The 24,087-nt window shown below is 43.4% G+C and overlaps 1 protein-coding gene, 1 long non-coding RNA gene and 1 pseudogene across 2 annotated transcripts; 2 read left to right on the top strand and 1 right to left on the bottom strand.

The window, feature by feature from the left end:
* Positions 1-5,666: 5,666 nt before the first annotated feature.
* On the bottom strand, positions 5,667-6,382 carry LOC136332337 (uncharacterized). Its single transcript, XR_010730628.1, has 2 exons — positions 6,258-6,382; positions 5,667-6,084 (listed from the first exon to the last, which is right to left on the bottom strand). It is a non-coding gene; the product is annotated as an uncharacterized lncRNA (long non-coding RNA).
* A 702-nt stretch (positions 6,383-7,084) lies between these two features.
* Positions 7,085-9,622, top strand: TEX101 (testis expressed 101). Its single transcript, XM_066271916.1, has 5 exons — positions 7,085-7,198; positions 7,323-7,466; positions 7,594-7,776; positions 8,942-9,070; positions 9,232-9,622. The coding sequence occupies exons 1-5, from the start codon at positions 7,138-7,140 to the stop codon at positions 9,438-9,440; spliced, it is 726 nt and encodes a 241-aa protein (XP_066128013.1). The 5' UTR covers positions 7,085-7,137; the 3' UTR covers positions 9,441-9,622.
* A 556-nt stretch (positions 9,623-10,178) lies between these two features.
* Positions 10,179-10,773, top strand: LOC136330203 (large ribosomal subunit protein uL6 pseudogene; annotated as a pseudogene).
* Positions 10,774-24,087: the final 13,314 nt, after the last annotated feature.

The raw sequence follows: 24,087 nt of genomic DNA, 5'->3' as shown, positions 1-24,087 counted from the left end.
TAAGGAGTTAATATTCAAAATCTATAAAGAACTCATACACCTCAATACCAAAAAATGCTGACCAATAAAAATATGGTCAGAAGACCTGAATAGGCACTTCTCCAAAGAGGACATACAGATAGCCAATAGACATGAAAAGATGCTCAAATCACTAATCACCAGAGAAATGCAAATTTAAATCACAATGAGATATCACTTCATACTTGTCATAATGGCTTTCATCAATAAATCAACAAACAAGAAGTGTGGACAAGTATGTGGAAAAAAGGGAATCCTCATGCATGGTTGGTAAGAATGTAGATTGGTGCAGCCACTGTGGAAAACAGTACAGAGGGTTTTCAAAAATTAAAAAATAAAACTGCCTATGACCCAGCAATTCTACTTCTTGGTATATATAATATTTTTTAAAAATCCAAAACACTAATTCAAATAATATATGCACCCCTATGTTCATGAAGCATTATTTACAATAGCCAAAAAATAGAAGCAACCGAAGTTCTCATCAGTAGATGAGTGGATAAAAAAGTGGTGGTCCATATATACAATGGAATATTACTTGGCCATAAAAAGAATGACATTTTACTATTTGCAACAGCATGAATAAACCCAGAAAGTATTATGCTAAATGAAATAAGTTAGACTGAGAAGGACAAATACCAAGTGATTTCACTTATATGTGGAATATAAAAAGCAAAATAGCCCTGGCCGGTTGGCTCAGTGGTAGCGCGTCAGCCTGGTGTGCAGGAATCCCAGGTTTGATTTCCGGCCTGGGCACACAGGAGAAGTGCCCATCTGCTTCTCCACCCCTCCCCCTCTCCTTCCTGTCTGTCTCCCTCTTCCCCTCCCGCAGCCGAGGCTCCATTGGAGCAAAGTTGGCCCGGGCGCTGAGGATGGCTCCATGGCCTCTGCCTCAGGCGCTAGAATGACTCTGGTTGCAACAGAGTGACGCCCCAGATGGGCAGAGCATCGCTCCCTGGTGGGCATGCCGGTGGATCCCAGTCGAGCGCATGCAGGAGTCTGTCTGACTGCCTCCTCGTTTCCAGCTTCAGGAAAAAGGGGGGGAAAAAAGCAAAATAAACAAAATAGAAACAGACTCAGTACAAATTGGTCGTCACAAAATAGTCACAGGTTTGTACAGCATAGGGAATATACTCAATAATATTGCAATAACTATGTATGGTACCAAGTGGGTACTGGAAATATGGGGGACCACTTTGTAAAGTATGTGATTGTCTAACCACTATGTGGTATACCTAAAACTAGTACAAAATATTCAAATGTAAATTGTAACTGGAAAATAAAATGAAACAAAAAATAGTTGTCTTGATCTTGTCTCATGGCAATTGATATACTGTGTGTTCCAGTTATTTTTCTGACAAATTTCTTCTAATCTGGGGAGCAAGTTTAATTTCTTGGGGTTTTAAGGATTCATTGGAGTGAGCTCCATCCCAGATAATTAATCACAGTCTGTCTTCTTCCTTGTCTTCTCTGACCTGATATCCACAACCCAGGCCTGTGTTCCTCTGTTCCTCTGTGTATTTTTTAATGCCTTCCCAGGGGATGTAGTAAGGAAGAGGCTGAGGAGGCTGCACATGACACTCATGCCAGATTTCCCATGTCCCCAAACTTGGGACTCGATTTATCTACAACATGCCAGAGAAGCTCTAGTATTAAGTCCAGATGTTAAGTGACTAACCAAAGAAACTAGTAATGATAGTCCCAGATGCTTGAGTCAGCCTTAAATCCTATATCCCATATGAAAAGATTCAGGTCCATCAAGCCTTACTCTTGGTCACCCTGGCTGGTTGGCTCAGTGGTAGACCGTTGGCCGGGTGTGTGGATGTCCCAGGTTTGATTCCTGGTCAGGGCACACAGGAGAAGTGCCCATCTTCTCCATCACTTCTCTTTCTCTCTCTCTCTCTCTCTCTCTCTCTCTCTCTCTCTCTCTCTCTCTTTCTCTTTCTTTTTCTCTTCCCCTTCTGCAGCCATGGCTCAATTGGAGTGACTTGGCCCCCGGCACTGAGGATGGCTCCATGGCCTCCACATTAGGCGCCAGATGGGCACAGCATAGCCCCTTAGTGGGTTTGTCGGGTGGATTTTGGTCAGGGTGCATGCAGGATTCTGTCTCTCTGCCTCCCTTCCTCTCACTAAATTAAAAAAAAAACCTTAATCTTGGTCCTCTTTGGTCTCACACTCTTAGAATCTGTTATCAGTCAAGATCAGGAAAGAGTCAGAAACCACACACTAATTTTAACAGGAAAGGTTTAATATGAGAAATTATTAACTAGTAACAGGGGATTAGAGTTAACGTGAGACTGGTTACTAAAAGTTTAAAGAGAACTCTAAAAAATAAGACATGTAGGGAGCAACTTCCCCTCTGTCTAGAAATGAAGCCTTTCTTCCTGCAGTGTCCCTCTAGCACCCTCTAGTGGCAAAGCCTAGCATGGTGGCAGGAGGAGGATGAAAAATGCCTGCAAAATCAGCAGGGCAATGAAGTAGTAGATCTGAAGCTCAGAGGCAATGAATGGATAACTGGTACAGAATTTATTCATACACATGCTCCAGGACTCCTGCCAGTGAATATCGGTGAGGTCCTCTAAGGCCTTTGGGGTGTGCCATGCTCGTCCCAGGTAGACCCTGTGTTTCTCTGGACTGTGTTGGAAATTCACTCTTGTTATAGATTCAGAGGACAATTACTGATTGCCTTGAGAGAGTACTGCCCCGGGTGCATCACCCGCAGGCTTTAATACAGGGAAGGCTTATTCCCCCAGATGGAAGTGAGGGACTAACGACATGCAAGGGGTTTGGTCTGCCCGCAGAGGTGGATTTAATGGCGGGCACACCAGTGTGCGCCTTGGGCCCCAACTTCTGAAGGACCCCGCAAAACCCCAACTTTACACTTTTTTCTAATAACACCAAGTTTGGTTTCATATGTGCAATTTTAACATTAATAGTACATAATATTTTTATTTATTTAAAAATATGATTAACATATATTTTTATTTTCCCTCTCTCTTTTTTTAAGGGGCCTCAACTGACTTTAAACCGCCTCTGCCTGCCCGAGGCCTCCATCCCTGTCTGAGGAACACCAGTGCCTTCACTTGAGCACAGCCTGGCAGGGTTGAACACTTGCCTGGTGCTGCAGCTCTGCAACCCAGCTCTGGGCTTGGTCCTCAGCCATATATGCCCTGAAACTAGAGGGGACAAGGGACGCTCTGCTAAGGAAACTTCCCAGTTGTCCATTGCATTTCCATTTGGACATTCTCACTTTTCAGTTGCTCCCCTTCCCTGTGTTTCCTCTCCAGGATCATCCAAAGAAACCAACGGTTTCCACAATCAACAGATTTGTCACTGTTGCCATAGTAACAAAGTACCACAGCTACTTCAACTCACAGTATCTTGCTTTCTACCTGTCCCTCTTTTCTGCTGCTACCACCAGAGATAGTTTGAGCAATTGTGAGATTACCATTGGCTTTGTCTCACCTGTGTCCCACCTTCCCCCATGAAGATGCTTATCTCTTCTCCTAGGTGATGAAAACCTAATCCCAGAACACAGTTCTGTGGGTCTGTTTTCAGATGCCACTCTTGATCCTAATTATTGAATTGGTCAGGGTCCCAGCAGGAAATGACGGGAGAAACCACAAAATGGCATGGAAATGCCCCTGGGGCGCTGTTTGGCACTCACTGCTCATCTCCACCCCAAGTCTAACCGGCTGTGATGGGTGGACTTGTGTCCCCCCTCACCCCACCAAATTAATAAGTTGAAGCCGTAACTCTCAGAACTTCAGAAAGACCCTATTTGGACACAGGGTCTTTACAGAGGTAATCAAGTTAAAGGTCATTAGGGTGGGTTCTAACCCAATATGACTAGAGTCTATATACAGAGGAAATTTGGACACAGAGACAGACACACAGAAGGAAGATGATGTGAAGACACAGGGAGAAGGCTGCCGTCTACAAGCCAGGAAGAAGGGCCTGGATCAGAGCCTTACTTCACAATCCTTAGAAGGAACCAACCCTGTTGACATCTCGATTTTGGATTTCCCATCTCCAGAACTGTGAGACAGTACAATTCTTTTGTTTAAGTCTCTCAATCAGTGAAACTTAGTCACCATGGCTCCAGGAAACAAACACACAGGCCAAGGGTCAATTTAAGAGGACCTTCACTATAGGTGCTAGAAGCCAGCTGTGGGGCTAGGACTGAAGAGGCAGAGAAAGTGCTAGTCGGAGAGAAGGGAAGGGGTGTGGGACCAGAGAGAAGCTTCTAGAACTGGAAGCAGGTGGCTGTGCAGCTCCCAACCATCCTCTCTGGCCTCCAATTCCCCCTAACCCATTGGCCTTGCATTGGCCGTTATGGTCAAGATCTGGGACCCTGCCGCACGGCTATGGTTACACGGTGCCTTAAGAAAACCACATATGGGTAGAGATCCAAGGAAGTGTGTATTAGAGTCCTGAGTCCTGAAAAGAAGGGAGAGTAACTCACACCCCTGGGTATTTAGAGACAGGGTCTTTGGGATCAGAACTATCTCTTACTATTTATATTTGTTGTCCCTAATATTTATGTTAATAATATTTATAATTACATTAGTAATATTAACTATCCTCAATTAAAACTTCTTAATATATTAAGAGAGAGGATGGGACTTGGATGACGACCCATAGGTCCCTACATGATGAGAAGACAGGGTCCAGACATCAGGTACCTAACATGTGAAGTGAATTTCTTGCTGTCTTTTTTCTAACTTTGTCCTGGAGGTAGAATCAAAACCACAGTGAGTGCTTAAGACTGCCTACCCCCAAAGTCTGTTCCTTGTTAAAAAGCACCAGTCAAGTCCCTTCAGTTATTCTAAGAACTGCCAAAACTTCCAGAAGAGGCCAGCCAAACACTGATGACAGGCTCACCCACGCTCACTACCACCGTATCACAGAAACCTCCTCCCCTGAAATCTGTGGGTGTTGCTCCTGCTCTTTTGTGAGGTGCTTCACCCTTTCCTGCCTCCTAATGACCCCAAACCATCATGTTCTGTATCGCCAGGATGTGAGGGCATCTGACATTATTTCCCATCCCCTCCACGAATCACATGACCTTTCTTAGAGTTTCAAATGTTAAAACTCCAAATAAGCCTGGCCTGTGGTGGCGCAATGGATAAAGCATCGATCTGGAAAGCTGAGGTCGTGGGTTCAAAACCCTGGGCTTACCCAGTCAAGGTACATATGAGGGTTGATGCTTCCTGCTCCTCCCCCCTTGTGCTTCCCTTCTCTTTCTCTCTCTCCTCTCTCAAATGAATAAAATCACTTTTTTTTTATTCCAAATTGAGGCTACAATATAATCTAATTGCAGCTCTTTTGTCTTGGATTATTATTTTTTTCAACATTTTTGAAGGATTCATAAAGGATATAATATTCTCAAGCCAGCAACCCCACTGTCAAGCCGGATGAGTCTGCTCTCAAACTGGTGACCTCAAGGTTTCAAACCTGCGTCCTCTGCGTCCCAGTCTGACGCTCTATCCACTGCACCACCACCTGACCAGGCTTTAAAACCATTTTAAATTTCTTAATATAGTTTACATAAAATTAAGAGCTTTACTATCTTTATTATTCTGGCATTTTCTCTTGTTAAAATATTCATTTGTACCAACGAACTCACAGAAACAGCACCACAAGTCTAAAAGTACACAAAAAGCATCTTTACTTCATGTTACATCCAGTAAGCTTATACATATATATGAAAAGTTTCTCCCATGAACAAAGAATCTGAATGACGCATCTTATTCCCAGTACTGCCACGGCCGCGCGGGTGCCATGCCAGTTACTGCTGATGCACACATCCCGGGGTGCCGGAGTTCTGCTCTCCCGCATCCAGAAGCCGATGGAGGGGGCTGGGGCCGGGCTGCGATCACAGGACGATGCCCCGGCTGAGCAGGAACCACGTTAACCGAAAAGCGAGGGGGGGTCCACTTGACTTCCGGTGGCTGTGACCACGCCTGCGTGCTGGGGCGGGGCCAGGTTAGAACTAGGAGAGGACATGCGGGCAGGGAGACAACTTCAGCGGATGAGGACCAAGGGTTTGACTTCCGATAGTGGCTGAAGAAACCGAAGCGGGGTTCCCCAAGGAGAAGAAAGGATGAGAGGTCATTGGGAACGCGCTTCCCTACCCTGCACTGCGTGTCACATGCCGCTCCATGCAGCACTGCTTTCCACTAACTACAAATACCCGTGAACTCCTCCTCAGCCCCACCCCCACCCAGCGCACTAACCTGGCACTGAGCATTTTGCGCATGCGTGCCTCCCAAGACCACCCGGAATAGGCTTCTCGGGGCCAATAGAAAGTGGCGTTCCTCCAGGCTCATCCAATGAGCTCCTCAGAGGCTTTTGCATTGACCAATGGGACTTCAAGTGACCTGGAGGTGTTGGCCCCACCCTCCAGGCCTTGTGAAGACGCTCAGAGGCGGCCAGGTTGGGTGAGAGGGGCTTTCGCGGCCTCACCGTCAGCACTGTTAGGTTCTTGTGAGGTTCTCTGGAAGCCAGGGGAAATTTGGTCCTTTAAACTGTTAAAGAGGGCTGGGGGCCCAGAATCTGGGTCCTGAGGAAAGACACGGGGCCGGGCCCCTGGGTCGGCGGGCGGGGAGGCTCGTCTGAGGAAGGAGGGGCTGGGCCTGAGTAACGTGTCCTGCGGAAAAAGGCGGCTGAACCCACTCCTGGATCCCGAGGCAGGGCAGGGCTGGGGTCTGATGTCGGGGCTCAGCACCCTGGCTTACCATGGAGCTCGGCTCTGGGAACTGAGGTACCCGGCCCTGGAAAGAGCGGAGGTGGGAACCCCGACTCCGAGGGCGGTCTGCCCATGGGCCAGGCACCTGGGAGCCGAGCTTGGAGAGTCTCCAGGGCTTGGACGCCTGGTCTTCAGGGCGCCGGTGGCTGGGTCTGAAAATGACCGCTGAGGAAACTGAGGCACAGTCACCTGGCTCCAACCCGCAGGCAGATGGGGGCGGCCTAACTGTGGAGTCACGTTTTATGTCCCGCCAGCCCCGCCCTGAAGCCGCGCTTGCCGCAACCCAGATCTAGTTCCACGTGGTCGAGACGTTCCCTCCTCTCTGCGGGGTCGCAGGTCCCGGCCCGGCCGCCTCTCTGAAAAGAGCCATGGGAGCCCCGCGCGCCCGCGGCCCGCTGCTGCTCTGTCTGCTGGGAGCCGCCCTGACGCGTGCGTGCGGGGCGGGGCTCCGGCGGGAAGGGTGGGGCTCCGGGGCGGGGCTCCGGCGGGAAGGGTGGGGCTCCGGCCCCGCGGGGAAGGGCGAGGGCTCCTCTTGACCTCGTTTTCTCCCCAGTGGCGCAAGATATGTATTGTCACAAGAGTGTAGCTATGACGGTAGAGGAGGATCTCAGCCGTACCTTCACCTGGGGCGCAGAGACAGTTGAGACTTGTGACAATGGGGCGTTCTGCCAGGAATCCGTGCTGCTGGTGAAATCCGGTAAAATGAGCAGGGCATGTGGGTTGGGGAGGAGGAGCGGTGATTGCGCCCCTGTCCGCGCCGTCTCCTCCCCCAGGCCAAACGGCGGGCCCACCGTCCGCAGCCCTTCCCTCGTGTTTCGTAACAGGGGCCAGGACAGCGATTTTGGCCACTAAGAGCTGCATCTCTGAAGGGACAGAATCAGTAACCTTTATCCAGCACTCCCCACCCCCCGGCATAATGATAGCCTCCTACAGCAGCTACTGTGAGAATCCCCTTTGCAACAACAAAAACAGCTTACCTGACTTGTGGGATCTGCACGTGACCCCAGGTACCTCTGGAGGGGAGAGATGGTACAGAGGCCCTGAAGGGGCCGTAGGTGTTGCTTCTTTGTGTTCTTTTTTTCCCCCAGATTATCTTTGGTTAGTTATTTATTTTTCAATACAGTTCACTTTCAATATTATTTTGTGTTAGTTTCAGGTGTACAGCACAGTGGTTAGACAATTGTATACCTTAGAAACTGTTCCCCCAGTATTTCCAGTACCCACCTGGCACCCCTCTTTGTGTTCTTACTTGACTTAGGCCTCAGGGTCCATACACAAAAGGACCTTAGACCTTTTGCCTGTCTTTCTTTTTCTAAATAGTTACCTTGGGGTCTAAACACTGCTCAGGACAAAGGGACATCAGTGAAGGTTGGAGTATGAATTGGGTTTTATGTTATTAAACAAGATGTTACTGGAAGCAGGATGGTAGCATAATCAATCTAACAATTATTGCTTCCCAATTGCTGCATGACCACAGCCCAGTTCCTGCAGTTGGCCAATCTTTTCAGCATTTCTTTCTCTTCCCTGTCTTATTTATTGTGTTCTAGCTGGGGCTAGTATTCAAAATACTAAACAATGGAGATGGCACTGGCCAATCAGAATGGACACCGGTTATAAAATCCAGTCCAGCCCTACCTGTGCCTACCAGCTGTATATCAGCATTGCATTTTCTCACAGTCCTCCATATTCACTGAGTTGGCTCACACCCTCTAGGCCTTTGTCCTTGTGTTTCCTTTGAGATTCCCAGCCAACCCCTATTTTCATGTAGCTAGCTTCTGTTCATCCTCCAGTTCAACTCAGGTATCCACTCTGCAAGATATTTTTCAAATTCTTTTAGGAAGTTAGGTCCTCCTTTAACCAAGTAGACAGTGTTTACTGAGTTGTGTTGTAGTTACTTACTTACATGTCTTTCTCCTTCTAGACAACGATCCTAACTGGAACTGTGCCCTTTTAATCTCTGTATGCTCCACACTTAAGCACAGAATTTGGAAATCATGTTGGATGGGGTTCTGACAGCAAACAAAATCGGTTGGAAAAGAATGAGGAGGTGGCAGGAATAGGCCTTGATTAGAGTGGCATCAGCAGAAAGGACTTGGGAAAGAGAAGGCAGCAAGGATAGACAACTCCAGAGGCAAGACATACTCTTAATTGTCTCACTCTTCCTCCCTTCAGATCCCAACGTGTCCAAAACCCTCTATTGCCCAACCTGTGTGGCTTTGGGGACCTGTTTAAGTGCACCTTCACTTCCCTGTCCCAATGGTACAACTCGATGCTATCAAGGAAGACTTCGGGTTGCTGGAGGTAAACTGAATATCTTATGGTTTCAGAGGCTGGAAAAGTACACATCTGAGTGGATCCCAAGAGGTTCTGACACTCAGGGGCCCTGGAATAAGGGGAAACCTGGATTCTTCGCCAATGTCCTAAAACATCTGTTTGTTTCCCCATCCCTCCTTGTTCCATAGGGAATGTTGACTCAACTGTGGAAGTCAAAGGCTGTACATCCGTAACTGGCTGCAGGCTTATGTCTGGGATCTTTACAGTAGGACCCATGTGGGTAAAAGAAATATGTCCATACCAATCTCTTGCTCAAATCCAGAAGAGTGAAAATGGAGCCACCAGTCTTGCCTTTTCAATTGGGAGGTTAGAGCTACTGCTGCTACTATTGCTGTAATCACTTGTCCATTGTTCCTGGGGAGACGCATCTGTCCCAGGTCACAGGACACATCTTTGGACTAGGAGCCTTCCGACTGCAGGTCACCGATGAGTTGATAAGCAGGTAGAGACTTGAAGAACAGAGAGTTTCTGTAGATTTATTTGACATTTAATAAAGTTTCTGTTATGCTTTGTGTTTGCTCCAAGACTCATAGTGGATTTTAATACTGAAAGAGCCTTTAAAAATTCATCTTCTCCAACACACACCTTTTGCAGAAAGCGATTGAGAGATCTGGAAAACTTTAGTGAATTTCACACATTACATAGATATGGACAGAGCCGAGACCAGGACATTTTTTACCTAAGTCTGGCTTTATTTTTATCTGATAGGCTACCTTCTCTTTCTAGCTGAACAAGAGACTAGCATTAACCTTCTCCAGATCACTCCCAGCCCAATCTTAAGGTCAAAATTGGCTGTTTGGGGTTCTGGTATCTCCCTGAAAAGTATGGTAGAATGAGAAAAATTAGACTGCAAATTTTTCTGTTATAATAAGTCTCATTTCCTTACATCCTGCCTGTTTACATCATTCCTTCCCTTCTCTGCCACTTACTTAATGTCTCTTCAGTGGACAGAGGAAACAGGAGGGAGCTGGGCCTGAGACTACTGGGGGAAAGATTCTTTTTAGATTCTCATGCTTATTTACTTATTACTCAAGAATACGTAGTATATCACATTGTAAAAGACTTAGAGCTTTTTGCCACATCTACCATCAGGATGAAGATCATTCTCGGCAGTCAGATTGCTATCCCAGAAAATGTCAACATCACTCTGAAAGGACACACAGTTACTGTGAAGGGCCTCAGAGGCATCCTGCAGAGGGACATCAATCACATCAGTGTAGAACCCAGTCTCCTTAGAAAGAAAAAGGAGAGGATCAGGATTGACAAATAGTGGGGAAATAGAAGAAGAATTGGCCACCATTCCCACTGTCTGCAGTCATGTACAGAGTATGATCAAGGTGTTAGACACTGGACTTCCATTATATGAGGTCTATGTGCACTCCCTTCCCCCTCGATGTTATTTTTCAGGACAATGGTTCTCTTGTTGAAATCAGAAATTTCTTGAGTGAAACATACATCCACAGGGTTCAGATGAGGTCAAGCATTGCTTGTTCAGTGTCTCAAGCCCAGAAAAATGAGTTAATTCTTGAAGGAAATAATACTGCACTTGTGTCGAATTTAGTGGCTTTGATTCAAGAAGCCACAACAGTCAAGAAAAGGATACCAGAAAAAATTTGGATGGTATCTATGTTTCTGAAAAAGGAACAGTTCAATGGGCTGATAAAATGTAACTTGTCCAGCTATAGAAATAGCAAGATGCTGGATGATTCCTCAGACTTATTTGTGATCATTTTAAAGGTGCAATAAAAGCCATATATTGATTTGATGAGGGGAGATTTTGATAGAGGGGCTGTATAGAGCAAAACAAAAGGTAGGAAGGTAGGGGGAACACCGTTTTATTCTTTTTGTAAACAGCTTTATTGAAGTTTAATTGACATAAACTGAACTGGGGTGGGAAGAGAGGCTTTTAATGCAACTGTTAGTCTCTCCCTCAAAAGAAGGGGGAATTTGACCATAGTATACAAGTGGTCGGCAAACTCATTAGTCAACAGAGCCAAATATCAACAGTACAACAATTGAAATTTCTTTTGAGAGCCAAATTTTTTAAACTTAAACTAGTATATAGGTAGGTACATTCCTTATCGAGGTAGCAACCGCACGTGGTATTTTGTGGAAGAGCCACACTCAAGGGCCAAAGAGCCGCATGTGGCTCCTGAGCCTCAGTTTGCTGACCACTGGTATATTCCAATCAAGTACTTACTAGAAAATTGTATAGTTCTAACCAACTCTTCGAGTTAAAACCTGATTCTAGCTAAAACTTTATCTTTGTCTCTAAGCGTCCAGTTCCCCATCATATCAGTTTGCTGAATCTCTCTGAAGAGGTAGAGGAAACACAAAATTTTAATTAGAGGGCATATGAGTTTGCAAAATAACAAGCATCCATAGCCATGCTTATATATTTTGGACATTAACCCCTTATCAGAGCTGTTCTTTGCAAACATCCTTTCCCATTTGGTTGGCTCGTGTTTTGTTTCATTGTTGGTTTCTTTTGCTGTACAGAGCATTTTAGTTTAATATAGTCCCATTCATTTATTTTTGCCTTTACTTCCCTTGCCATTGGGGTCAAATTCATAAAATGTTGTCCATGGCTAAGGTCCATGAGTTTAGTACCTATGTTTATTTGGATGTAATTTATTGTTTCAGATCTTATATTGTGGTCTTTGATTCACTTTGAATTAACTTTTTGCAGGTGGAGAAACTGTAGTCAAATTTTATACTTTTATATGTGGATTTCCGGTTTTCCCAGAACCATTTATTAAAGATGTCTTCTTTTCTCCATTCTGTCCTTTGGCTACTTTGTCAAAGATTATTTGTCCATATATATGTGGTTTTATTTCTGGGCCCTCAATTCTGTTCCATTGGTCTGCATGTCTGTTTTTCTGCCGAAGTGTCCTACAATAGAGGACTAGATAAATAAGATGTGGTATATACTGGAATACTACTGGAATATAGTGGAATACTATTCAGCCATAAGAAATGATGATCTGCCTGACTAGGCAGTGGCACAGTGAATGCAGCATTGGCCTGGGATGCAGAGGACCCAGGTTCAAAACCCCAAGTTTGCAGGCTTGAGCACAGGCTCATCTGGCTTGAGTGCAGGCTCACCAGCCTGAGCATGGGTTCACTGACTTGAGTGTGGGATCATAGACATAACCCCATATTTTCTGTCTTGAAGCCCAAGGTCTCTGGCTTGAGCAAGGGGTCACTGGCTTGACTGGAGCCCCTCAGTCAAGGCACGTATGAGAAAGCAATCAATGAACATCAAAAGTACTGCAACAAAAAATTGATGCTTCTCATCTCTCTCCCTCCCTGTATGTCTGTCCCTACCTGTCCCTCTCTCTGTCTCCCTCTCTGTCTCTATGTCTCTCGCTAAAAAAAAAAAAAAAAAAAAAAAAAAAAAGGAAAGAAATTGGCACTTACAACAACATGGATGGACCTTGAGAACATTATACTAAGTGAAATAAGTAAATCAGAAAAAGCTAAGAACTATATCATTTCACACACAGGTGGGATATAAAACTAAAACTCATGGACATGGATAAAAGTGAAGTGGTTACCAGAAGGGGAGGTTGTGAAGAAGGGGGTTGGGTTAGTGGAGTAAAGAAGGACAAGTATGCGGTGACGGAGAGTGTTTTGACTTTAGGTGATGGATACACAACACAATCAACAGTTCAAATGCTACAGAGACGTTTACCTGAAACCTACGTACTCTTATTGATCAATGTCACTCCATTAAATTTAATTTTCTAAATAAAAATTTAAAAAAAAACAAATAATAAAAAACCCAATAACCCTGGGCAGTTGGCTCAGCGGTAGAGTGCCATCTTTGCTCCAATGGAGCCTTGGCTGCGGGAGGGGAAGAGAGAGACAGAGAGGAAGGAGGGGGGGTGGAGAAGCAAATGGGCACTTCTCCTATGTGCCCTGGCCGGGAATCGAACCTGGGTCCTCCGCACGCCAGGCCAATGCTCTACCGCTAAGCCAACCAGCCAGGGCCGATGTATGACTTTTTCACTTATTGCTGGATCTGGTTTGCTAATATTTTGTTGAGAATTTTAGCATCTAAGTTCATCAGAGATATTGGTCTATAATATTCTTTCTTTGGGTTGTCTTTGCCTGGTTTTGGAATCAGTATTATGCTTGCCTCATAAAAGGAATTTGGAAGTCTTCTTTCCTCTTGAATTTTTTGAAATAGCTTGAGAAGGACAGGAGTTAGTTCTTCTTTGAATATTTGGTAAAATTTGCCAGTGAAGCCATCTGGCCAAGGACTTTTGTTTGGGGGAGTTTTTTGATAACTGTTTCAATCTCACTTGATGAAATCGGTCTGTTTAGGTTTTTCTGATTCTTTTATATTGATTTTTGAAAGATTATGTGTTTCAAGGAATTTGTTTATTTTGCCTAGGTTGTCCAATTTTATGGCATACAGTTCTTCATAATATTTTCTTACAATCCTTTGTATTTCTTCTGTGTCAGTTGTTACTTCTCCTCTCTCATTTCTAATTTTATTTATTTGAGTCCTCTCTCTTTTTTTCTTGGTGAGTCTTGTTAAAGGTTCATCAATTTTGTTTACCTTTTCAAAGAATCAGCTCTTGGTTTCATTAATCCTCTGTATTGTTTCTTTAGCCTCTATGTCATTTATTTCCGCTCAGATCTTTATTATTTCCTTCCTTCTACTTCCTCTGGGTTTTATTTGCTGTTCTTTTTCTAGTTCTTTTAGATGCAGGGTTAAATTGTTTATTTGAGCTTTTTCTAGCTTCTTAAGGTATGCCTGTAATGCTATGAACTTCCCTCTCAGAACTGCTTTTGCTGTGTTGCATAAATTTTGAGTTGTTATATGTTCATTTTCATTTGTTTCAAGGCAATTTTTTATTTCTTCCTTGATCTCATTGTTAAACCATTCGTTATTTAATAACATACTATTTAATTTCCAAGTATTTGAGTGTTTTTCAGTCTTTCTATTGTAGTTCATTTCTAGTTTCATGCCATTGTGATCCAAGAAGATGCTTGATATGATTTCAATCTTCTTAAATTTGTTGAGACTCGTTTTGTGTCCTAGCATGTGGTCTATTCTAGAGAATGTACCATGAGCACTTGAAAAGAATGTATATTCTGTTGCTTTAGGGTGAAAAGTTCTGAAGATATCTATTATAATCCAGTTGATCTAGTGTGTCCTTTAAGTCTGTTGTTTCTTTGTTAATTTTCTTTCTTTTTGTGTGTGTGACAGAGACAGATAGGGACAGACAGACAGGAAGGGAGAGACATGAGAAGCATCAACTCATAGTTGTGGCACCTTAGTTGTTCATTGATTGATTTCTCACATGTGCCTTGACCGGGGGGCTACAGCAGACTGAGTGACCCCTTGCTTGAGCCTGTGACCTTGGGATCAAGCTGGTGAGCCCGTCTCAAACCAGATGAGCCCGTGCTCAGGTTGGCGATCTTGGGGTTTCAAACCTGGGTTTTCCACATCCCAATCCAACGCTCTATCCACTGCGCCACCACCTGGTCAGGCTGTTAATTTTTTTTCTTGAGAATCTATCCAGTGATGTTAGTGGGATATTAAAATCCCCTACTATTAATAGTATTGCTGTTGATCTCGCCCTTTATGCCCATCAAAATTTGCTTTATGTATTTAGGTGCTCCTATATTAGGTTCATAGATATTTATAATGGTTATCTCTTCCTGTTGGATTGCTCCCTTTATTATTATGTAGTGCCCTTCTTTATCCCTTACTATAGCCTTTGTTTTAAAGTCTATTTTGTCTGATATAAGTATTGATTGCTACCCCAGCTTTTTTTTTTTTTCATTTTTATTTGCATGAAATATTTTTTCCATCCCTTTAATTTCAGTCTATTTGTTTCTTTTGTTTTGAGGTGTGTCTCTTGTAGACAGCATATATCATATATGGGGCCTGTTTTTTTTATCCATGCAGCTACTCTATGTCTTTTGATTGGAGCATTTAATTCATTTACATTTAAGGTTATTATTGATATGTAGTTGTTTATTGCCATTTTGTTCTTTCAATCTAAGTTCCTCTTTTACTAGATTTTTCCCCCTTTGTTCTGTTTACAACAGGTGCCTTAACATTTCATGTAGCTTTGGGTTGGTTGTAATGAATTCCTTGAGGTTTTTTGTTTGTTTGTTTGTTTTTGTCTGGGAAGCTTTTTATTTCTCCTTCAATTTTAAATAATAGCCTGTTGGATAGAGAGGTCTTGGTTGTAGGCTCTTGTTTTGCACTACTTTGAATGTTTCTTGCCATTCCCTTCTGGCCTGTAATGTTTCCATTGAAAAGTCAGATGTCATCCTTATGGGGGGACCTCTGTAGATAATAAACTGCTTTTCTCTTACAGCTTTTAGTATTCTTTCTTTATCTCTAAATTTTTGTATTTTAATTATGATGTGTCTTGGTGTTGGCCTTTTGGGGTTCATCCTCAATGGAACTCTGTGCTTCTTGAACTTTTGTGACTTTTTCCTTCATCAATTTAGGAAAGTTTTCAGCTATGATTTCTTTAATCAGATTCTCTATCCCTTGTTTTTTCTCTTCTCCTTCAGGAACCCCTATGATGCAGATGTTATTTCTCTTTATGCTGTCACAGAGCTTTTAGAGTTTCCTCAGACTTTTTGACCCTCTTTTCTTTTTGCTCTGCTTCCGTACTTTTGTTTATCTTGTCCTCTAATTCACTGATTCAATTCTCAGCTTCATCCATCCTGCTTTTAATTCCTTCCAGTGTGATCTTCATTTCTGATATTGTATTTGTCATTTCTGACTGATTCTTATTTATTATTTCAATGTCTTTTTTTATACTTGCTATCTCATTATTTAGGTGCTCATTATGTCCATCCATTGTTGCTCTAAGATCTTTGAGCATCCTAAAAATCATTATTTTAAACTGTGCATCTGGTAATTTGGTTATTTCCAACTCATTCAAATCTTTTTCTGGGGATTTCTCTTGATTCATTTGTGTTGCATTTCTCTGCATTCTCATTTTGTCTGTGTATAAGAAGGGTGTGGCCACAGAAATCTGATGGGTATGGCCTCTGTGTTCCCTAGGTGTGGTCTGTCTGCAGGCCCACCACTCTCTCCACCACTGCCTTGTGCGTTCTGGCACAGGCATTGCCAGCTCCAGCTCATTGCTGTAGTTGCTGTGGTTTCATCCTCACCTCTGCAGGTGGGACTTTGTTCATGTACCCTGGTTGAAAGCCTTAGCAGGCCCAGCCTCCACACTTCCCCCAAGGGCAGGATTGTGCTCATGTGCCTGGGTTGCAAACCCTGGCCGGCCCTGGCCTTCACCCCACCCCACAGTTGAGACTGCGTACACGTGTTTGGGCTGCAAGCCCTGGCTGGCCTGGGCCTTTGCCCCGCCCTTGCTGGTGGGGCTGTGCTCCTGCACCCAGCCACTGGTCTCAGCTGGTTCCCCAGCTTTTGCCTTGCCCCTGTGGGCAGGACTGCAGGCAGGACCACTCTAGCTCACCCAGCCTCTGACCCCGCTGGGCTAGACTGCACTTGCACCTGGGCAGCAGTCGCAGCCAGCCCCGGTTTCTGCCCCCACCAACGGGACCATGCTTCTGCATCCCACCACCTCCTGCCCTCCAGCGAGCACTCAGCAGTGTGGGCAAGCGATGCAGCTCAGACCTTATCACTCAATACTGTATCCCTGATGGGCTCCCTGCTTCTAAGTGACTGTGCTCTGAGTGCAGGAGGAGAGCTTCTGTTTGGCTGGTGACCTGCTTCCCTTTGCTGGTATTGCTGTTTCCAGGAAAAATATTTACTTTAGATTCGGGGAATGACTCAGCCCAGGGGTTAGGATGGCTGTCCCTCAAAATGTTTCTCCTTGTGCCTCCTAGATTACACTCTCTTCCTACTACTTCGGTCCTCTCATCTCTCCCCATCCCTCAGAGTATTGGGTGAGTGGTTGTGAGAAAGGTTTTCTGCACAGTCCCTTTAAAAAGAATCCTGGGTCTGAGAAATCTGTCTCTTTCTCACAAACAGTGTCCTGGCTTGTTTTGCAGCTAAATGCTGTTCATATGCCTCTTCTAGACTCTGAGGCTGCAGGCTGGGGCTTTGTTCCTGGGGCCCAGGACCCTCCCCTCTCCGCTTTTCCACTTTTTCACTTTTCCTACCAGCCTCACTGTGGCTTCTTCAATGATCTTTGGTTAAACAGTCCTCTTAGTTTAGTCCAAAGTTGGTTTTTCCAGATGATGGTTCTTAAAATTAAGTTGTAATCCACTTTGGTTCTGGGAGGTAGAAGTTGGTACGTCCGCCTACTCCATTGCCATCTTGCGTTGGTCAGAAAGAATCGTAAATGGAATTTTTTTTTAGTTGTTTTTGAAGTTTCATCATCAATGTATAGAAAAGCAGTAGACTTTTGTATATTGATTTTGTAACCTGCGACTTTACTATATTGGGGTATTGTTTCTAATAATTTTTTTGTATTTTTCTAAAGCTGGAAACAGGGAGGCAGTCAGACAGACTCCCACATGTGCCCGACCGGGATCCATCTGGCATGCCAACAAGGAGGCGATGCTCTGACCATCTGAGGCATCGCTCTGTCACGACCAGAGCCACTCTAGCACCTGGGGCAGAGGCCAAGGAGCCATCCCCAGCACCTGGGCCATCTTTTGCTCCAATGGAGCCTCGGCTGCAGGAGGGGAAGAGAGAGACAGAGAGGAAGGAGAGGGGGAGGGGTGGAGAAGCAGATGGGTGCCTTTCCTGTGTACCTTGGCCGGGAATCGAACACAGGACTTCCGCATGCCAGGCCAACATTCTACCACTGAGCCAACTGGCCAGGGCTTTCTAATAATTTTTGGTGGAGTATTTGAACTTCTATATACAGGATCATGTCATCTACAAAATGTGCTACCTTTACTATTTTTTCCTGATATGGGTGCCTTTTATTTCTTTCTCTTGCCTGATCACTCTGGCTCAAACTTCCAGAACTATGTTGAATGAGAGTAGGGGGAGTGGACAACCTTGTCTTGTTCCTGATTTTAGAAGAAAAGCCTTCATTTTTTCACCATTTAGTATGATATTAGTTAGTGGTTTGTCATATATGGCCTTTATTATGTTGAAGTACTTTTCTTCTATACCCATTTTATTGAATGTTTTAAACACAAATGGATGCTGTAGTTTGTCAAATGCCTTTTCTTCATCTATTTATAGGACCATATAATTATCTCTTTTGTTTCCCTGATGTGGTCTATTACCTTAATCTATTTACATATATTGAACCATCCTTGTGCTCCTGGAATAATTCCCACTTGATCATGATGTATTACTATTTCAATGTACTGTTGTATTTGATTTTCTAGTATTTTATTTAGGGTTTTTGCATATGTATTCATTAGAGATATTGGTCTGTAATTTTCTTTTTTGTGTGTTGTCCTTGCTAGGTTTTGATATGAGGGTTATGTTTAACCAATAAAATATGTTAGGGAATATTGCTTCTTCTACTTTTTGGAAGACTTTGAAAAACATAGGTACCAAATCTTCTTTGAATGATAGGTAGAATTCATTAGTGTACCCATCTGGTTCTGGACTTTTATTTTGGGGGAGGTTTTTGATAGTTATTCTTATTTCCTCTCTGCTTATGAGTCTATTTAGGTTTTCCACTTCTCCGTGACTCAATTTAAATTATATAGTTCTAGGAAGTTATCCATTTCTTCTCAGTTATTAAATTTGGTGCATATAGTCTTTCATAGTATTCTAGTATGATCTTTCATATATCTATGATGTCCAAAGCTCTAGCCACTTACTACCACCAGTCAAATGGAAATTACAATCTTTGATATAAACTTTAAGAGCACTTTGTTGAGATAAAGTTGGCTTATAAGGGGAAGAGTGTCTGCTCCTGGCTCCTGATTGGTCTATTTCTTTGCAAATCAGTGCTCCAAATCTTCTCAGTTGGATTAGTCACACTGTCCAAAATGGTAGAAATAGAGCTGCTCTGATTGGTCAGTGACAATGAAAATAAGACTATTCCTGTGCAGCCCCTGTTGGCTGGGGCAGGTCTTCAACCCATATGTGAATTTAGCAGTGGAGGAGCTCCTTCAAAACAGTAGATTCAGATGGCAAGAACATAGTGCAGGAGGTGAGCCAGTCAGCACAGCTTTACCCTGAAATGCAGAGAGAATTAGAAGTCCCTATTTAGCAATGACTGTCAGACTGTGTTTACAAATTTGAGTGCAATTACCCCTAGGAGGCCTTCTTAGTGGCTATTTACTTTCTCAAAGTGGACAGGTACATATTTCCCTAATACTGAGCCCTGAATACCCACATAATAGGCCAGAACTCTTTGTTCTTCAGGAGCTCATAGCCAACTAGCAAAAACTAGACAGGTAAGTATATCAAAAATATAATTAAGATAGGTTAAAAAAAAAAGTTAGAAGGACAAAGAGATATGGTGATGATGAAATCACTCCCCTCTAAACAGAACATTGTGTTAAAGTTAACATAATGTTAAAAGCCTAAAAACTAAATGTATCCTTAATATTTTATCTTTGCTTTGAACCTATATGTACTATGCTTCTGTATTCTGTGCTAGTGAATTATACCAATTTTAATAAAAGGTGGTGCCTCTGTTTTAGGAACTTGATCATTTGTTGCTTTAATAATGACATTTCTTGTGTTTAACCATTAACTATGACCGTTGGCTGTTGATTTGGAAAATATATTTCTTAGCAAACTAAAGAACTGTTTTGTTTCTGTTTTGAGGATCTTTATTAATAATGTTAAGTTATTTAAAATTTGTCAGTATAGTATTTCAATAACCATTGAGATGACATACACATTTTTTCACTCAGCAGCATTTATTGTCTTCTATGTGCCGGGTGCTGATACTCCCACATCTGATTTTCATCCCTGCATTTTATTAGCTGTCACATCCTGGATATTTAACTTTTTCTGAGCCTTTGTTAGCCTATGTGTAAAAGGAAGTCTTAATATTTCCACTAAGACTGTGGTGAGACTCTCTGAGGTCAAGTTCTTACCACAATGTTGGGCACTGTGTTAATAGGACAGCTCGCTCTCCCCCCTCCCTTTCCTCTTTCCCCACCCTTCCTCTCCTCTTTCTGCTTTTCTCCATCTCCCCACCTTCTTTGTTCTCATGGTCCTTTTTCCTTCTCATGTTCTCATCTCTCTCCTTCTCACCACCCTCCCCCTCATCTCCCCTTCTCCCATTTCTCTTTATTAAGCCCCTTTCACTTTGTTTATTTTATGAGGCTGCTAACTTCCTTGAATAAAAAAAAATGATTAAGAGGTGTGCTCCTAAGAGTATTAAGTGTGGCTGACATTGAATGGGCAGGAGTTCGTGCTGGTGCACAGAAGAGAGAACGACCAGCTGAACCACATACCATATCCACTGAACGTATCAGGAATGGAATTGACTCCTGTTAAGGCAAGCAACAAAGACATCTCATTTCTTGTGTTAGATGGGGTAATAATTAATAAACAAACAAGGCTTTCCCTTGAAGACAGGCATATGTCAGAGTTACATGCATTTTTTTTTTTTTTTACAAAAGAGGGTGAGGAGGAGAGAGACAGAGACAGAAAGGGTGAGAGATGAGAAGCATCAACTTGTAGTGGTGGCATTTTAGTTGTTCATTGATTGCTTCTCATTCATGCCTTGACCAGGAGGGCTCCTGCCAAGCCATGACCCTTTGCTGAAGCCGACAACCTTGGGCTCAAGCCAATGACCTTTGGACTCAAGCCAATGACCATGGGATCACGTCGATGATCCCACGCTCAAGCCAGCGACTCCACACTCAAGCTGGTGAGCCTGTGCTCAAGCTGGATGAGCCCACTTTCAATGTCTGACCTTGGGGTTTTGATTCTGAATCCTCAGCATCCCAGGTCAATGCTCTATCCACTGTGCCACCACCAGTCATGCAGGGTCACATGCATTTGCCAAGAGAAAATGATCAAAGGAAACAAGATAACACTATAGAATTAGCCTTTCAGTTTTGCATATTTTATCACTGTCTTTCTTCTATAGGAGTAGCTTTTTACTCGTATAATAACAGTAACTAATGTGGAAAGCCTACCATAAACACAGTCAACTTTAATAATTCAGTTTTGAAACTCACGTCATGGCCCTGGCCGGTTGGCTCAGCAGTAGAGCGTCTGCCTGGCGTGCGGGGGACCGGGGTTCGATTCCCGACCAGGGCACATAGGAGAAGCACCCATTTGCTTCTCCACCCCCCCCTCCTTCTTCTCTGTCTCTCTCTTCCCCTCCTGCAGCTAAGGCTCCATTGGAGCAAAGATGGCCCGGGCGCTGGGGATGGCTCCTTGGCCTCTGCCCCAGGTGCTAGAGTGGCTCTGGTCGCGGCAGAGTGACCCCCCAGAGGGGCAGAGCATCGCCCCCTGGTGGGCAGAGCGTTGCCCCTGGTGGGCGTGCTGGGTGGATCCCGGTCGGGCGCATGCGGGAGTCTGTCTGACTGTCTCTCCCCGTGTCCAGCTTCAGAAAAATACAAAAAAAAGAAAAGAAAAGAAACATCATCCCATAATATTTTACATCGCAGTAAAAATTTTGTATATTTCCCTCCTAAAGTTATCAAATAAAATATTCAGAAATTGCCTGTATTTTTTTAAGTGAGTGGAGGGGAGATAGAGAGATAGACTCTCCCATGCACCCCTACTGGGTTCTTCCTGGCAACCCCCATTTGGGGCTGATGCTGGAATCAACCAAGCTACCCTCAGCACCCGGGCTGATGCTCAAACCAATGGAACCACTGGCTGCTAGAGCGGAAAAAGAAAAGGGAAGGGGGAGAGGGTGGTGAAGAGAAGCAGATGGTCACTTCTCATGTGTGCCCTGACTGGGGACTGAACCCAGGACTTCTGCACACCAGGCCAACTCTCTACACTGAGACATCTGATGAGGGCCAAGTTGCCAGTATTTTTATACCTCTCCAAAATCAAGTAGGTAGAACCAAATCTTGGTATTGATCAAGATTTCCTATTATCTTTTTCTAGTGTCTTTGAGTTTTAAAAATAACCTCTTGTGTTTTGTAAAAGCCTTAAGTCATTGAGAAACTTATGCTAAATCTGAGAGCTAGAAATAGATAGAGAGAGAGATAAAGATGGAGGCAGGGGGAAGGAGAGAGAAAAAGAAATTTTTTTCCCTTTGTGTTTTCTCAGTGTGGAATCTGGTAGCAGAAACAATGAGAGTCATAACAGATGTCTAATACTAAGAGGAGGGTAGATAGAGGTCTGAAGGCTGTCAACGAAGTAGACCATTGATCCCACTCTTTCAATAGTCCTGGTAGGATCATGAAGGCAGTAGCCATGTTGTTTTGACCACCTCTTCTTCACTCCGTTGGTGAGGGAGGTACTGCCCACTTTAAATAATACGAGATGACCAGACACACAGCACTTAACAATGCACCACTGATATTATAGCAGTATCTTATTACATACATTCATAGCCCAGGGGAGGACATCACACCCCACTCAGGCCCACCCAGGGGTGCACTCAGGAGCAGAGTGAATAAGCAGGGGCTGGAGGAGGGAGGTTTGTAGCAACAAGGGGAGGAAGTGTCCCCTGGTTCTCTTAGTCTGATGGAAGATCCAGTTATGAAAATTCATGAGGTTGATGTAGGAATTAAATATGTGTATAGATTAATCCCAGGATTAATGGGCTTTCTGATTAATATCAAGAACATTCAATCCCTTGGGGAGAAGAACTCTGTGTCTATCTCTCCTGCTGACTGAACAATGACCCAGAGTGTTGAACACAGTGTAAGCACCCAAGAAACTTCCCTTTACTCTTGTTTTCTTGAAGTATAATTTACAAACCATAAAATATCCATGTTTGATGTGTACAGAACATTGTAGAAAAAGATGGAAAAAGACTTAAATTAATGGAAAGACATTCCATGTTCATGGATGAGGAGACTTAACACTACGATGGCCGTACTCCCCACATTAATCTTATTTCTGCCTTTCCTCTTTTATTCTTCTTATACTCCCATCATGTGTATGCTGCCTATTGGATGGTATCCCACAGGTCTTTGAAGTTCTGTCCAATTTTCTTCACTCCTTTTCTTTCTTTTCTTCAGATTGGATGCTTTTATTCATCTATCATCAAGTTTGTTGATATTTTTTTTCTGCTACTTAAAATCTGCTTTGCAACCCCTCTAGTGAGCTTTTAATTTTCAATATCATACTTTTAAACTTCAGAATTTCCATTTGGTCCTTTTTTTAAAAGATACATTTTTTTCTCTTCACCTTTTTCATCCATCCTCCCTGTTCCCCCAGCAACCATCAGCTTGTTCTTTCCATAATCTGTTTCCATTTGTTTTGGGCTTTTTTGTTCTTTAGATTCCACATATAAGTAAAATCATATAATTTTTGTCTATTTTGTGTCTGACTTATTTCATTTAGCATAATATCCTCTACGTCCATCCATGTTGCTGCAAATGGTAAGATCTCATTCTTTTTTTATTGTTGAGTAATATTCCATTATACATATACGTACCACATCCTCTTTACCCATCTATTTATCGATGTACACTTAGGTTGTTTCCATATCATCATCATTTTAAATAATGCTGCAGTAAACATAGGGATGTGTATATCTTTTCAAATTAGTGTTTTTATTTTCTTCAGATAAATACCCAGAAGTGGAATTGCTGGGTCATAAGGTAATTCCATTTTTAACTTTTCTGAGGAATCTCTATACTGTTTTCCATAGTGACTGCACCAATTTACATTCCCAATGGCAATGTATGAAGGTTTTCTTTTCTCCACATGCTCACTAACACTTATTATTTGTTGACTTAAAAATAATTTCTAATTCTTTATTGGTGTTCTCTGTTTGATGGTTCAATGTTATTCTTTTAAAAAATTCTAGCCTGACCAGGTGGTGGCACAGTGGATAGAGCATCAGACGGGGATGCTGAGGACCCAGGTTCAGAACAAGGTCACGGCTTGAGCACAGGATCACCAGCTTGAGCATGGGGTCACTGACTTGAGTGTGGGATCATAAACATGACCC

This window comes from Saccopteryx bilineata, chromosome 3, assembly GCF_036850765.1.
Source record: "Saccopteryx bilineata isolate mSacBil1 chromosome 3, mSacBil1_pri_phased_curated, whole genome shotgun sequence".
Classification (NCBI taxonomy): Eukaryota; Metazoa; Chordata; class Mammalia; order Chiroptera; family Emballonuridae; genus Saccopteryx; species Saccopteryx bilineata.
This window is presented reverse-complemented; position numbering and strand designations above follow the sequence as displayed.

Excerpts from the sequence above, each read along its gene's own strand:
- TEX101 (XM_066271916.1), top strand. The coding sequence starts at position 7,138 with ATGGGAGCCCCGCGCGCCCGCGGCCCGCTGCTGCTCTGTCTGCTGGGA. Across the intron at positions 7,467-7,593 it reads CGTGCTGCTGGTGAAATCCG|GGGCCAGGACAGCGATTTTG; the intron begins GTAAAATGAGCA and ends GTTTCGTAACAG. Across the intron at positions 9,071-9,231 it reads AAGACTTCGGGTTGCTGGAG|GGAATGTTGACTCAACTGTG; the intron begins GTAAACTGAATA and ends CTTGTTCCATAG.